This window comes from Hemitrygon akajei, chromosome 8 (assembly GCF_048418815.1).
Source record: "Hemitrygon akajei chromosome 8, sHemAka1.3, whole genome shotgun sequence".
In the NCBI taxonomy this organism is placed as follows: Eukaryota; Metazoa; Chordata; class Chondrichthyes; order Myliobatiformes; family Dasyatidae; genus Hemitrygon; species Hemitrygon akajei.
In genome coordinates, this window is record NC_133131.1 from 144,703,461 (window position 1) to 144,719,397 (window position 15,937).

Sequence of the window (15,937 nt, forward strand, 5' to 3'; positions counted from 1 at the left end):
GCTGACTTTGTCTTTGCTGCAGAGAACGGTGTCAGTTTTTCCTTGGTTGTGCTGTCCCCTCTGCCTAATTTTTTTCTCTCCTCCCACTGGTCCTCTATTCTAAACATAATGAGCTGCTTAATCAATAAACTTCTATCCACAATTAAGCAAGAATTAAGGGTATTTCCTAATGTTTGCACAGCATTGGATACCAATCAGTTCCTCAGTCAATGAATTGGTCCAGGGCTACCAAGGCAGTTTATGATACTGGATTAATAAGTCTATAGAATAACTTGTATTACTCACGTGGCAGATAGCAAAAGTCTCCAACAAGGAAATGTATAATGGATTTTGTTGCTGCACCCACTTTCAACATATTGGCATTTAGTGTTGAAGAGTTTATTGGGATCAACAACATGTAAATACTGTTAACAATAGTGGGATGAAAAGTAATGTCATCACCTGATTAAACAAAGCCTTCCCATCATCTGTTTGGCCTATCAGAAGTGTGACAGAATACTTTCACTTCTATTTTATCATTTTACTGTGTTTTTTTACAAGCCACCTTAAACAGATTTTTTATGTATTTTTTTCTCTGGCTCTGAAACGCATAACTCAAAGTCATAATCTTGATAGTAGATGCGAACATTTGTGTGTAGAATTGGCAGTAGATTTGTGGATAAAGATCAAATACAGCATTGCTGATTTTTGAAGCTGAGTTACAGTGATTTCCCAGTTGTCCTGAGTCATTGAACCCTAAAGAGCAGAAGAAATGAATTCCTACCATTTAAGCTATGGAATGTGTTTGCAGAATCTCTACCTTAAACATGGTGGAGTATCATTTGAATGGAGAGGAATGCCTGCAAGAGAAGGTTGTAACTTAAGATTATATTTAATTTCATTTGCTTTAATGTTTATAACTTTTAATTTCTCTGTATTTTAAAGCTTTTTGAAAACGTGACAACTGGTAGAGTTGGGCTTTTTTGTAGGTGAGACTTTCTGCTCAATAATTTGAATCTGGACTTAATATTAGGCATTCATGTTGGATCCACATAAAATAAGTGGATGATCATTGCATGGTGGGTTACCCCTGGCGTTTTGTTTTGGGTTATTGGGTCATTGTCGCTGTAATAGACCTGGGATGTTGATTAATTTCTAATGTGAAATGAAAATTGTTGCTATTAACCAAAGATGATCCTGTTGAAACATTTTGCCTGCTTCATGCCTGGATTTACTCTCTATGTAGATCTCTTAGCCCCTCTTCATTCAATTTTCTCAGTACATCCTTGTTTCTTTTCTCCTCCTGCGTGCAGCTGAGGTTTCTTTAATTGCATCTATGTTTTTAACTTTATCACTGCTTGCAATATACAAGTTCCATTTTGTTACCATTCTGCTGTGTAGTTGGATCTTAAATTGTCTACATTTGTTAGTGATCAGGTGAACTATATTCACAATTATCAAAGCTTTTATCATCTCTCAGTTCTCACCTCATTCTTTTTTTTTAGAAAAGGAGGGAGAGAGAAATCAGGGAATTATAGACCGGTTAGTCTGACATCGGTGGTGGGGAAAATGCTAGAGTCGGTTATCAAAGATGTGATAACAGCACATTTGGAAAGAGGTGAAATCATCAGACAAAGTCAGCATGGATTTGTGAAAGGAAAATCATGTCTGACGAATCTTATAGAATTTTTTGAAGATGTAACTAGTAGAGTGGATAGGGGAGAGTCAGTGGATGTGGTATATTTAGATTTTCAAAAGGCTTTTGACGAGGTCCCACACAGGAGATTAGTGTGCAAACTTAAAGCACACGGTATTGGGGGTATGGTATTGATGTGGATAGAGAATTGGTTGGCAGACAGGAAGCAAAGAGTGGGAGTAAACGGGACCTTTTCAGAATGGCAGGCAGTGACCAGTGGGGTACCGCAAGGCTCAGTGCTGGGACCCCAGTTGTTTACAATATATATTAATGATTTAGACGAGGGAATTAAATGCAGCATCTCCAAGTTTGTGGATGACACGAAGCTGGGCGGCGGTGTTAACTGTGAGGAGGATGCTAAAAGGATGCAGGGTGACTTGGATAGGTTAGATGAGTGGGCAAATTCATGGCAGATGCAATTTAATGTGGATAAATGTGAGGTTATCCACTTTGGTTGCAAGAACAGGAAAACAGATTATTATCTGAACGGTGGCCGATTAGGAAAAGGGGAGATGCAACGAGACCTGGGTGTCATTGTACACCAGTCATTGAAGGTGGGCATGCAGGTACAGCAGGCGGTGAAAAAGGCAAATGGTATGTTGGCATTCATAGCAAAAGGATTTGAGTACAAGAGCAGGGAGGTTCTACTGCAGTTGTACAAGGCCTTGGTGAGACCGCACCTAGAATATTGTGTGCAGTTTTGGTCCCCTAATCTGAGGAAAGACATTCTTGCCATAGAGGGAGTACAGAGAAGGTTCACCAGATTGATTCCTGGGGTGGCAGGGCTTTCATATGAAGAAAGACTGGATCGACTAGGCTTATACTCACTGGAATTTAGAAGATTGAGGGTGGATCTTATTGAAGCGTATAAAATTCTAAAGGGATTGGACAGGCTAGATGCAGGAAGATTGTTTCCGATGTTGGGGAAGTCCAGAACGAGGGGTCACAGTTTAAGGATAATGGGGAAGCCTTTTAGGGCCGAGATGAGGAAAAACTTCTTCACACAGAGAGTGGTGAATCTGTGGAATTCTCTGCCGCAGGAAACAGTTGAGGCCGGTTCATTGGCTAAATTTAAGAGGAAGTTAGATATGACCCTTGTGGCTAAAGGGATCAGGGGGTATGGAGAGAAAGCAGGTACAGGGTTCTGAGTTGGATGATCAGCCACGATCATACTGAATGGCGGTGCAGGCTCAAAGGGCCGAATGGCCTACTCCTGCACCTATTTTCTATGTTTCTATGTTCTCTTTATTAAAGATAATTTCAGCTTGTTTGGTTCCACAATGAATAATTAGTTCCTATTACTTTAGTATTTCATTCATAAAGCTTAAATTAGAAATGTACACTGCACTCACAAATCAGTGGCAGTTTTAGTTTATTTGAATAATTTCTGCTGGAAAACCACTTAATCGAATCAACATATGTTTTGGAAATTGAGGGACATGAGAATAGTGCAGTAAAGTGGAAATCTTACTGAAAAGCATTGTAGGCCGAGTGTGTTGAATAGTTGACTATGGTGTTCAGCAAGGTTATTTTGATATCTAATAACACATACATCAAAGCTTTTTTAAAAAAAAATATTACATACTGTCAGTCTTCCATGCAGTTAAGCCTTGTTAATATAAAATTGAAAGTGCCAGTTGAGCAATATTGCTCAGAATTAGGTGAACCAGGAGTCTTCCATTGAGCAGGACTTGAGGTTCCACCAAAATTTGGCTGTATTATTTATGTCATTTTCATTGTTCATTTGTATGCTTTTGTTCATAGGTAGCTACAATAGCAGAAACGGATGAATCTGGAGATTCTGCTGAGGTTGTAACTGACTCCCAAAAACGAAGAGAAATCCTATCCAGACGACCATCTTATCGGTACGATGTAATTTTTTTTTTACAAATAACTGCAGGGTGATAGGCCCTTCCACCCCAAAAAGCTTGTGCTGCCCAGTTACACTTATGTGACCAATTAACCTACTAGCTCTTTGGAATATCAGATGAAACTGGGGCACCTTGAGGAAAAACCACACTCTTGTGGAGCGAGTGTACAAACTTCTTACAGTGTCAGAATTGAACTTGGTTCGCTGGTGCTGTAATTACATGTTGCCATGCCTTGAAAACAGAGCTATTAATAGTGAAATAATTTCAAAATTAGATTTGAATTTTAAGCCAGAATTGGTGGAGTGCTTTGATCTTGGATGTGGGGTTGATGAATTTAGCTAAATTGAAAACCAAGACCATTGGGAGATATGAAAATGAAATTAACTTCCCAGTAGGTGGATGGTAAAATCTAGGGGAGTTGGTCAGAAGGAGACGCAACATGGAAATATGCTCTTCAGGCCACTGACTCCACACCAACCACCAATTGCCTATTTACAGACATCATATGTTATTCTTATCTTTATTCTCACCTCTATATTCTACCAGTCACCTAGACTATAGGGATAATATAAATGGCTAGTTAACTGCGACTTGCTCATTTTAGTATATGGGAGAAACCAGAGCACCTGGAGAAAACCAAGTCACTAAGAATGTGCAAATTCCACTCAGATAGCATACAAGATCATGATTGAATTTGTGTCTCTCAGAGACAGTGGATCTTCTAGCTGTGCCTCTGCTGCCCACTGACTTGATGGGAATGTGGGGACAACTTATAAATGAGGCTGATGTAGGCTGATGTATAACTTGTTGAAGGTGGTGCACACTCTGGACTGAGGCCTGTTTCAATGTTTGGCTCTGATATTGTTTCTGGATTGGGAATTGAAGGCAATAAGTGGATTCAAGAATAGATATTCGTGACTGAAGTAAAGAGTAAAAGAGTCAGTTGGAGCAACCCGATCTCAGATCGGGTGCAGGTTATTCTCGAGAGGGAGGGCAAGAACCCAGATGTTGTGGTCCATGTAGGGACCAACGACGTGGGTAGGATGAGTGAGGGGGTCCTGCGTAGTGAGTTCAGGGAGTTAGGTGCGAAGCTGAAGGGCAGGACCTCCAGGGTGACAATCTCAGGATTGCTACCTGTGCCACGTGCGAGTGAGGCAAGGAACAGAAGGATTATACAGATTAATACGTGGCTGAGAGAATGGTGCAGGAGGGAGGGCTTCAGGTTTTTAGATAATTGGGCTTTGTTCCAGGGAAGGTGGGATCTGTTCCGACAGGACGGTTTACACCTGAACTGGAGCGGTACTAACATTCTTGTAGGAAAGTTTGCTAGTGCTTCTCCGGGGGGGGTCCAGAATGCGAGAGAGGATAGCGAGATGAAGAATAAAGGACAGGTGGGGACTACACGGTTCTGGAATATTAAGTGTGTAGTAGAGAAAGGTGAGGCGGAACAAGTGATAAGGAGGACACCTGTATAGAGGGATGGTCTGATGGAACATGGAGTTAAATGTGCTGAAAGAATAAGTAAATTTAGAAAGGACAACAAAATTCAAGGGGCGTATAGCCCGAAGGGAGTTTGGGGAGCTGGGTTAAGCACAATAGGCAGCGATTTAAACAGAGAGAGGAGAAATGGGCTAAAAATTCTATATCTGAATGCACGAAGTGTCAGCAATAAGGCGGATGAGCTTGAAGCTCAGGTGCAAATGGGTAACTATGTTGTTATTGGGATAACGGAGAAATGGCTGCAGGGAGATCAGACCTGGGAAATGAATGTACAAGGGTATACGTGCTATCGTAGGGACAGAAATGTGGGCAGAGGGGGTGGGGTGGCCCTGTTGGTGAGGAATGAGATTCAGTCCTTTGCAAGGGGGGACATAGGATCAGGAGAAGTAGAGTCTGTGTGGATAGAACTGAGGAACAGTAAGGGCAAAAAGACCCTAATGGGTGTTGTCTACAGGCCACCAAACAGTAGCATGGATATTGCGTGCAAGTTGAATAGGGAGTTAACATTGGCATGTGGCAAAGGTAATGTCGCAGTAGTTATGGGGGATTTCAACAAGCAGGTGAACTGGGAGAATCAGGTTGGTGCTGGATCCCAGGATAGGGAGTTTGTAGAGTGCCTACGGAATGCATTCTTGGAACAGCTTGTACGAGAGCCGACCAGGGACAAGGGTATTCTGGATTTAGTCTTGTGTAATGAACAGGATTTGATAAGCGATCTTGAAGTAAAGGAACCATTAGGAGGTAGTGACCATAATATGATAAGTTTTTATCTGCAATTTGAGAAGGATAAGGGCAGATCGGAGGTGTCAGTGTTGCAGTTGAACAGGGGAAACTATGGAGCTATGAGGGAGGAGCTGGCCAAAGTTAACTGGACGGATATCCCAGCAGAAAAGACAGTGGAACAGCAATGGCAGGTATTCTTGGGAATAGTGCACAAGGTGCAAAATCAGTTCATCCCCCGGAGAAGGAAGGATTCAAAGGGGGGAAAGGGGCCACAGTGGTTGACAAAGGAAGTCAGAGATTGCATAGCATTACAAAAAAGGAAATATGACAGAGCTAAGGTGAATGGGAGGACAGATGATTGGGAAATTTTGTAAGGAACAACAGAACTTAACTAAAAAGGCAATATGGGGAGAAAAAATGAGGTACGAACGTAATCTAGCCAGGAATATAAAGGAGGATAGCAAATGCTTTTTTAGGTATGTGAAGAGAAAGAAGATAGTTAAGAACAATGTTGGGCCCTTGAAGAATGAATTGGGTGAAATTGTTATGGGAAACAGAAAAATGGCAGAAGAATTTAATGTACTTTAGATCTGTCTTCACTAGGGAAGACACAAGCAATCTCCCAGATGTATGGATGGGCCAAGGACATAGGGTAACAGAGGAAATGAAACAGATTGACATTAGGAAGGAAACAGTGATGAGTAGATTGATGGGACTGAAGGCTAACAAATCCCCAGGTTCAAATGGTCTGCATCCTAGGGTACTAAAGGAGGTGGCTCCGGAAATTGCGGATGCATTGGTAATCATTTTCCAATGTTCCTTAGATTCAGGATCAGTTCCTGAGGATTGGAGAATGGCTAATGTTATCCCAGTTTTTAAGAAAGGAGGGAGGAAGAAAACAGAACTATCGTCCTGTCAGCCTAACATCAGTAGTGGGGAAGATGCTAGAGTCCATTATTAAAGATGACATAGTGGCATATCTAGATAGCAGTGATGGGATTGGGCCGAGCCAGCATGGATTTACCAAGGGCAAATCATGCTTGACTAATCTATTGGAGTTTTTCGAGGATGTAACCAGGAAGTTAGACAAGGGAGATCCAGTGGATGTAGTATACCTCGATTTTCAGAAGGTATTTGATAAGGTCCCACATAGGAGATTGGTGGGTAAAATCAGAGCTCATGGCATTGGGGGGAAGATATTGACATGGATAGAAAACTGGTTGGCAGATAGAAAGCAAAGGGTAATGGTGAATGGGTGTTTCTCGGAATGGCAGGTGGTGACTAGTGGGGTGCCACAGGGCTCTGTATTGGGACCACAGTTGTTTACAATTTACATCAATGATTTAGATGAAGGCATTGAGAAGAACATCAGCAAGTTTGCTGATGATACTAAGCTGGGTGTCAGTGTGACATGTGATGAGGATGTTAGGAGGATTCAGGGTGACTTGGATAGGCTGAGTGAGAATGCAGATACTTGGCAGATGATGTTTAATGTGAATAAGTGTGAGGTTATCCACTTTGGGAGTAAGAACAGGAAGGCAGATTATTATCTGAACGGTGTAGAGTTAGGTAAGGGAGAAATACAAAGAGATCTAGGAGTCCTTGTTCATCAGTCACTGAAGGTGAATGAGCAAGTGCAGCAGGCAGTGAAGAAGGCTAATGGAATGTTGACCTTTATTACAAAGGGAATTGAGTACAAGAGCAAGGAAATCCTTTTGCATTTGTACAGGGCCCTGGTGAGACCACACCTGGAGTATTGTGTACAGTTTTGGTCTCCAGGGTTAAGGAAGGACATCCTGGCTATAGAGGAAGTGCAGCGTAGATTCACGAGGTTAATTCCTGGGATGTCCGGACTGTCTTACGCAGAGAGGTTAGAGAGACTGGGCTTGTACACGCTGGAATTAAGGAGATTGAGAGGGGATCTGATTGCAACATATAAGATTATTAAGGGATTGGACAAGATAGAGGCAGGAAATATGTTCCAGATGCTGGGAGAGTCCAGTACCAGAGGGCATGGTTTGAGAATAAGGGGTAGGTCATTTAGGACAGAGTTAAGGAAAAACTTCTTCTCCCAGAGAGTTGTGGGGGTCTGGAATGCACTGCCTCGGAGGGCAGTGGAGGCCAATTCTCTGGATGCTTTCAAGAAGGAGCTAGATAGGTATCTTATGGATAGGGGAATCAAGGGATATGGGGACAAGGCAGGAACCGGGTATTGATAGTAGATGATCAGCCATGATCTCAGAATGGCAGTGCAGGCTCGAAGGGCCAAATGGTCTACTTCTGCACCTATTGTCTATAACTGCTAACTTTGCAGTTAAGAGATCCTCAAAATGTATCCTATGACTTGGCATTTGCAGTTTGGAGAGATTTCTAGTAATCCATAAACGGTAATATTAACCAATATGAAATAATTTGTTTTCTGAGTCACCTCTTTTGTATTCTCAGGATTTATTTACAATGGATATAAAACTGAGTATTTTAATGTTGATTGTGCATATGCACATGTAGTTGTTTATATGATTATGCAGTGCATATGTCAAAAGCTTTTTGACTTGAAAGTAAAATTATGTAGATTTCAAAAACAAAAACTCATTCAAAACCCATGTGGACTGATACAAACGTCTTTGATCTTATCAAGTCAATACTTGAATTAATGGTAAAATTAATTCTGGAAAAGGACTATGTGGTACTATATGTTTACAAAGAGGACTGATCACTTAAAACACAGTTGTGTGGAAATTTCTGCTCACTTTGCAGTACATCTCTGGACCTCTCTGAGGAATCATTGGAAATATTTAAGGTGGAGGTAGGTAAATATTTGAAGAATTGATGAATTGAGGGCCATGATCAGCACAGCTTAACAATGGTCAAATTGATTGGAGGTACTGGCTTGAGGGGCAGTTGGCCACCTTCCATTTTCTTGTTTGGTGCTTACCTTTATTTATATGACCACTCAGACAAAGCTATTTGGATGAAATTGGTTCATTCTTTGCAGAGAGCTCCTTCTAGTATTATAAAAACTAGCCAAGTTTGGGTGTTAGATTCAACATGCTTTGATTCAATTCTGCTTCCACGTCGTTTAATTGGACTATTCTTATTTCTTTGTGTTCTTGCCATGTCAGAAATCAAAAGGATGATTAGGGAATGAGATTTAATGTGATTTAGGATATGGGCAATAGTTTTTGATATTGGCAAGTGGAATGAAGAAGGCTAGCCAGAGTACATTGGATTGGGCAGGTTTTGAGGTAATTAAGACAGATCAGGTTTTGAACAGCAAGTGATCTAATGCATAAGAGGAACAGGTCAATGCTAAGTTTGGTGATTTTGTAGATATTTAGTCTGAAGTTTGCTCTGAATCAAAAATGACCAAAGTTGGCACAATCGTACACAATCACACTTCCTTTTCCAGTTTCTGATGCAGACAGTGTTAACAGCATGGTATTTGCAATGATTTGTCATTTGAGTGGGTGTTACTGATACTGTCAGGGCACACACTATTTATGATTAAATTTCCATGGATCTTTTGTAGTTGTGAACAGTATTTGCTAAATCTAATCAATAAGCTGCAAGACCGTGGCCTTAATACCTCCTTGTGCAATTGGATCATCTATTTCCTCACCTCAGTCAGTTCAACATGTCCTCCACAATCTCCATCAGCAAAGGTGCCCCACAAGGCTGTGTGCTCAGTCCCCTACTCTACTCGTTTTACATTAATGACTGTGTTGCATAGCACAGCTCCAATGCCTTATTTAAATTTGCTGACAACATGACTGTTGTAGGCTGAATCAATGGTGGTGACAAGTAAGCAAATGGGGGTGGGGGAGAGATTGAAAATCTGGCTGAGTGGTGCCATAATAGCGTCTCACTCTGTCAGGAGGACCAAGGAACTGAATATTAGTTTCAGGAGGAAGAAACAAGTGGTCCATGAATCAGTCATCATCAGGGGACCAGAGGTAGATTCCTTGGTGTGATCATTTCAGTGGACCTGTCCTGGGCTCAGCACGTAAATGCAATTATGAAGAAAGCGCAGCAGTGCCTCTACTTAGGAGTTTGCAAAGATTTGGCATGACAAACTTCTATAGGTGTTTGATGGAGAGTTTCTTGACTGGCTGCATCACAACCTGGTATGGAAATATCATCGTCCTTGGATGGAAAATACTATGAAAAGTAGTGGATGTGGCCCACTTCATCATGGGTAAATCCTTCCCACCATTGAGCATATCTTCATGGAGCATTGTTGCAGGAAAGCAGCATCCATCATCAGGGCAGGTTTAGTAACAGTTACTAACCCTCAACCATCAGGCTCTTGAACTAAAGGGGATAACCTCACTGAACTTCACTTGCCCCATCATTGAACAGTTCCCACAACCTATAGACCCACATTCAAGGAATCTTCATTGATATTTATTGCTTACTTATTTATTAACATTATTTCTTTTATTTCCTTTTGGTATTTGCAGTTTGTTGTCTTTTGCACAGTGGTTGTCTGCCCTCTTGGTGCGGTCTTTCATTGATTCTTTTATGGATATTGAATTTTTAGAATATGCTTGCAAAAAATATCTCAGGATTGTATATGGTGACATGTATGTAATTTGATGATTAACTTTGAACTTTAAGCTGTGTAAGAGATAACGTTAACAACACTTAATACCATCATTGACTAAAAATAAATGTTAAGGTTTTACAAAGTTTATTTTACTATAGAATGCAAGGGTATCTTTCCATTGTTTTAATTTTCCCTTTGTCCACCATGATCCATAAGCTCAAAACCACTATAAATTACATGTATCTACAATTCTGTGAATGTGTGTTTGGTATCTTAATTATCAATGTCATTGTTTGCTCGGTTTGGAAATATTGCTAATTGATCGATGTATGAACATGCTTCAAGAGTGAGGAGTTCAGAAGAAAAAAAGGTTATATTTTAGCTTTTGATATGATATTAATAGTAAGTAGAGCCTTTTATTCTTCTTCTGTTGTTTTATGGCGGTTGGCAAACCAGCTTTAAGGTGCATTACCGCCACCTACTAGACTGGAGTGTGGATCATTTGATAAACAGGAGGAATGAAAAGAATTGCATTCCCTAAATTCTATATAATAAACCAGAGTCTTTCAGATACTTCATGATATAGGTCCGTATTTCTCTTGAACTCTCACCTAAAATGTCTTCTATACCCACAGCAGTTTTTTTGTTTATCTGAAGTGTTCCTATCATCTTCACTCTTTCTCGTTCATACTTTTTACATTTTATCAATACATGTTCAACTGTTTCTGGTTGATTATAGTATTCACACAACCCAGTTGGATGTTTCCCTATTTTGTATAATGTGTAATTAAGATTTGTATGACCAATTTTTAAATGACTGATGGTGACTTCTATCTTTCTATGCCCACTTGATATTCTTTGGTACCTGACTTGCCTTTGTATTTTGTACAGTTGCCTCCCTGTTTCACTCTCATCCCAATGCTTCTGCCATGTCTCCTCAATACGTGTTTTTATAATGCTTTTGACTTCCGCTTTGCTTAGAGGGATCTGGACCTCTATTGTAGACGATTTGAGTGATTGTTTAGCTATAATGTCCACTTTTTCATTACCTTCCACACCACAATGAGCAAGAACCCAAAGGAAGCTTACTTCTACCCCATTTTCGGTCAGTATATACAACTTGCATAGAATCTCCAATAAAATATCCTGTCTACTTTCTGATTTTCTTGATTTGATAGAGATTAATGCAGACAAACTGTCTGAACAAATTACAGCCTTTTTGACATTAATTTCTTCTATCCAAGATAATGCACTCAGTATTGCTATTAATTCTGTTGTATACACTGATAAATGGTTTGATGTTCTTTTCCTAATGCTAGTTTTGCACTGAGGAATGTAGACTGCAATACATGTGTGGCCAGACCTAGGGTCTTTTGATCCATCTGTAAATATTACTAATTTGTTTCTAAAATGCTGGTTGTACTATCAGTTTGATTCCACATTTAGACTTTTTAAAAAGTTGTTGCAGGTTTATATTCACTGTATGTATTGTAAAGAGCCATGGAGGAACATCAGATTATGGAACTGTAGGGCTATATTCCAGCTCGTGTAGACCATATTTTTGTGCTACTGCATCCCCGATCCATCCAAAGCTATTATAATTTGAATTATTATGTTCCCAGCAGTCTTTTAGTATAGCTTTAGTTGGATGTGAATTGTTATGCCCCATGATGTCAACCCAGTAATGTAGCATTAACTTTATTCTTCTAAATCTTAATGACATTTCCCCTGTTTCGACTTGAAGAGCTGATACAGGTGATGTTCTGAATGCACCACTACATACCCTGAGAGCCTGAGCTTGCTCAACATCCAGCATTTTTTTTGCTGAAAGGGATAATATAACATATTGGCCATGATTTAAGAATGCTTTGGGTGACCTCATAATAACATCAACCCTATACTGATGATGTTAAACAATTGATTATTTAAACCATGTTAGAGGTTCTTAACAGTCAAACTGCAGTATTTCAGGATCATACTGGGATGAAAAGAAAGTTATCTCTGTTACATGAGGTGTGGTGCCACAACTAATGTTTTTTTAATCTTTTTTTTGTGAGATGACAAGTTATCAATAGTCCCCATTGAAGTGAAGCCTGCTTACTTTAGATTTTGTGTTGTAATTAATAAATCTTCCAGATTTCCAATACCATTTTTTATTTTAAAAAATAAAATGAGGAGAATTGTTGCATTTCGTCATATGCTTAATAGGAGCAACTTACTTTAGGAATGAGCTTACTTGCAACAAAATATGGAGCCAATGATCTGTTGTTCCAGAAGCCTGAGCATTTGTGCCTCGTACAGTTTTTGGACATTGGTAGCTTATAGGGTGTTAGGGTGAGCAACTTGGGAAGATGGTTACCTTTCTCTGAATTAGATAGTTATTGCCCAGTGCTTGTAAGCCAATGATATTGTTTTGTATTTAGCTGTTAATAATTGTTGCTTTTGGCTTGTATCTTGAATGTTTTGTGAACTAGCATTATCCAAATCTGTGCTGCCCAGTTTGTAAGTAAATATGGTCCTTTTCTGATCAAACATTACTCACTGAATTTTATGGTTTCAGTATTCAAACACTTAAAAGTCTATTGGTCTCCTTATTTTTATAACTTCCTCCTGCCATTTACTGTTTCTATACTTAACTATTTTGCTATGTGCATTCCTGATTTTTCGCAGCTTAATATTGAAGCCCATGCATTTGGCTATGTAGTCCCTAACTTTTGAATTGCTTTTCATTTTTCTCAGTGTTTTAAATTTTACTTAAAATTTCAACTTGGACCACCAGCTTTTTGACCACCTCCCCTAATATCTGTTTGCATAGCTCAGTGTCATATTTTGGATGTCATTGTATATATGAAATGTAAAATAAAGGCTCTATGTAAATGCAAGCTTTTGTTGTATAGTTTCAAATTGTAGCATAAAACATCAGTAAAAGCTCTATGTGAATTTAACCTGAGGAGGGGTTAACCTTGGGACAGTTTATTTGAAAGTTATTTCTGAAAGATCTGTATTTCTAATCCATGAAGTTCAAATATCTTTTCCTTAGTTAATTTTGGAAAGTAACTTCATGTGCCATCTTTTCTATCTCGGCAAGATTCAGAAATTATACTGTTTATTTAAGAATAATACCAGACAGTTGATTAGCTGGTAAGAGAGTGTACTTTCCATTCCCATTTTCATTTATAACAGAATGTAACATGAATGCCTGCACTGAAGTTAATATAGTAATACTCAAAATTACTAAATATTTACTCTCTCATGTTGTACTTTCCTAAATTGTCTAGACAAGCCAATATAGTTCTTTTCCAGCTGTTGGAAGTAGTTGTGCTTTTATAAGCATTAAAGTGTTTTTATTGTATGAAGAAAATTATTTTCAAGCAATTCATTGATGAAAGTATTTGGTTTATTTCTGCATTCTGGTCACACAAAAGCTAATATGTTGAGAATTGTTGAGTTTGCCTTATTTTATAATATTGGACATTTGTTAGTAGTTTTAGCTTCTAGTTATATGGATAAAGAAATAGATTTGACTGGTTTTGTGATTTTTATTTACATTACAAATTACATTGGCAATTGTTCATTTATCATAGTTAACTGAACATTGGCAATGTTATTTCAGAAAAATCCTAAATGAATTGTCTTCTGATGCGCCCGGTGTTCCAAAGATTGATGAAGAAAAATCTGAGGAAGAAGGAGCAACAGCTGCTATCACTACAATGGCAGTACCAACTTCTATCTACCAGACAAGTACTGGCCAATACAGTATGTATTAATTTTACCTCACGGTATTTTTTGACATCTTGAGATTTCCGTAGATAGCATTGAATAGTGCTGTTATTGCTTTTCTAATCCACTTCCATTACTGTTTCATTAACATCATTAAGGTATTATCTACAGTTAATGTTGAAGCATGAGGGAGTTTCCACAATGATTCAATAAGCAAAAAAAAATTGTTTTCAGAATGCTCTCCCGTAGTCTCCCATTACCACTCTTCCACTCTCCACCCTGCCCATCAACCTCTGTCCCAACAATCACTTTGGGCTCCTGTCTCTCCATTTCCCCTACTCTTTATACAGGTCTTCTTCCCCCTCCACTGTCAGTTCTAATGCATGGCTTCGACCCAAATTATCAACAGTTCCTTTCTCCTACAGAGACTGCTTGACTTTGAGTTACTCTAGCAGATTTTCTTTTGCTCCAGATGTCAGTATCTGTAGTCTTTTAAATCTGTCTGAAGTGAATGCTACCCAACTTAGAAATAAAATCAGTGTGTTGTTTCATGTGTTATTATGAGTTCTAATGAGTTATCATGGTTCTAATGTTTTGCATTGAAGTATATTGTATATACTATATAATATACTTCACCCTTTGTTTGACTACTTTATAACTTTTACTGAACAATGTTTCTCTCACAGCTTTTGTCTTTCTCAAATAGAATTTTGATACTTAAAACAATCTTTTCAAGTGTATATTTGGTGACTTTAAACTTTATGAACACGCGTTGATTTTTTCCCCAGTAAATTTTCAGTAAGATGGCAAATAACAAATTGTTCGTCGATCAACATATTTGGAGAGAAAAGGAACTTTCTGGGTTGACCTTTTATCTGAGGGGGAAAAAGAGCACAACTGCTATCACTACAATGGCAATATTAATGACCATTTCCAAGATGAGTACTGGCCAATACAGTGCTTAGTTCTTGACCAATACCTCGTCCAGATTCGAACTTTCTCCAGCTCTTGTCTTAATTATTTTCAATAGTTGATATATGATTGTTTCATTTTTATATTGGAAGCAGAAACAAATCTGCACATATCATTGCAAATATGAAAATTGCCTTTGTAGTATTTTTCTTTGTCAATAGCATGCACAATATATATTTTTAGCAGAAACTTTGGTAGATCAGAATTCCATTTTGCCATAGAGATTTCTCAATACTTAACTTGCCATTAAGTTTTTCAACATCCCTACTTGTTTTGAACTGCAGTTGCAATCGCTCAAGGTGGAACTATTCAGATTGCAAATCCAGGAGCTGATGGCGTGCAAGGATTACAGACACTTACCATGACAAATGCAGGAACACCTCAGCCTGGGGCAACCATTGTACAATATGCTACACAGTCAAGTGATGGGACACAACAGTTCTTTGTTCCAGGCAGCCAAGTCGTTGTTCAAGGTATGAAAAAATGGCTAATTTGATAAAATGGTGGTTAAGTGGTGGGTTTCTGAGGAATAAGTGAAGATTTTATCCAAAATTTATGCTCTCGTGAATGGAAAGATTTAACCTGCATTAACCAAGTTGAGCTTGACATGATGTAACCTTGTACAACCATGACTGGTGGAAGTGCATTCAATCAACCAGTACAGTCTTTGGTCACTTGGGAAAGAAGTACTTAAAACAGGTGCAAAACTTGTGGTTTAGAGTCTTGGATACAGACCCTTCAAAATACCGTAGTCTCTGCTGATTATGAAGCACAAGAATCCCTTTTTATTCTCCATACATTCCTTAAAAACTTTGTCCAGATTATTTTAATAACCTGGAATCTAGGGGCACTTTACGCTGTTTTGTATGCATTTACCAACAGTTTTATATGTGGGAGCACCTAGAGGGCACAATTAATTAGCAGGGAGAA

The 15,937-nt window shown here is 39.0% G+C and overlaps 1 protein-coding gene across 5 annotated transcripts in view; it reads left to right on the forward strand.

Moving 5' to 3' along the window:
• LOC140732329 (cAMP-responsive element modulator-like) overlaps window positions 1-15,937 on the forward strand; it is a 65,799-nt gene that overhangs the window by 32,216 nt on the left and 17,646 nt on the right. For all 5 annotated transcript variants that reach the window (XM_073054828.1, XM_073054824.1, XM_073054826.1 and 2 more), the window contains exons 5-7: window positions 3,440-3,540; window positions 13,929-14,071; window positions 15,292-15,480. In XM_073054828.1, coding sequence (XP_072910929.1) covers window positions 3,440-3,540; window positions 13,929-14,071; window positions 15,292-15,480 — 433 coding nt within the window. The remainder of the gene's footprint in view (window positions 1-3,439; window positions 3,541-13,928; window positions 14,072-15,291; window positions 15,481-15,937) is intronic.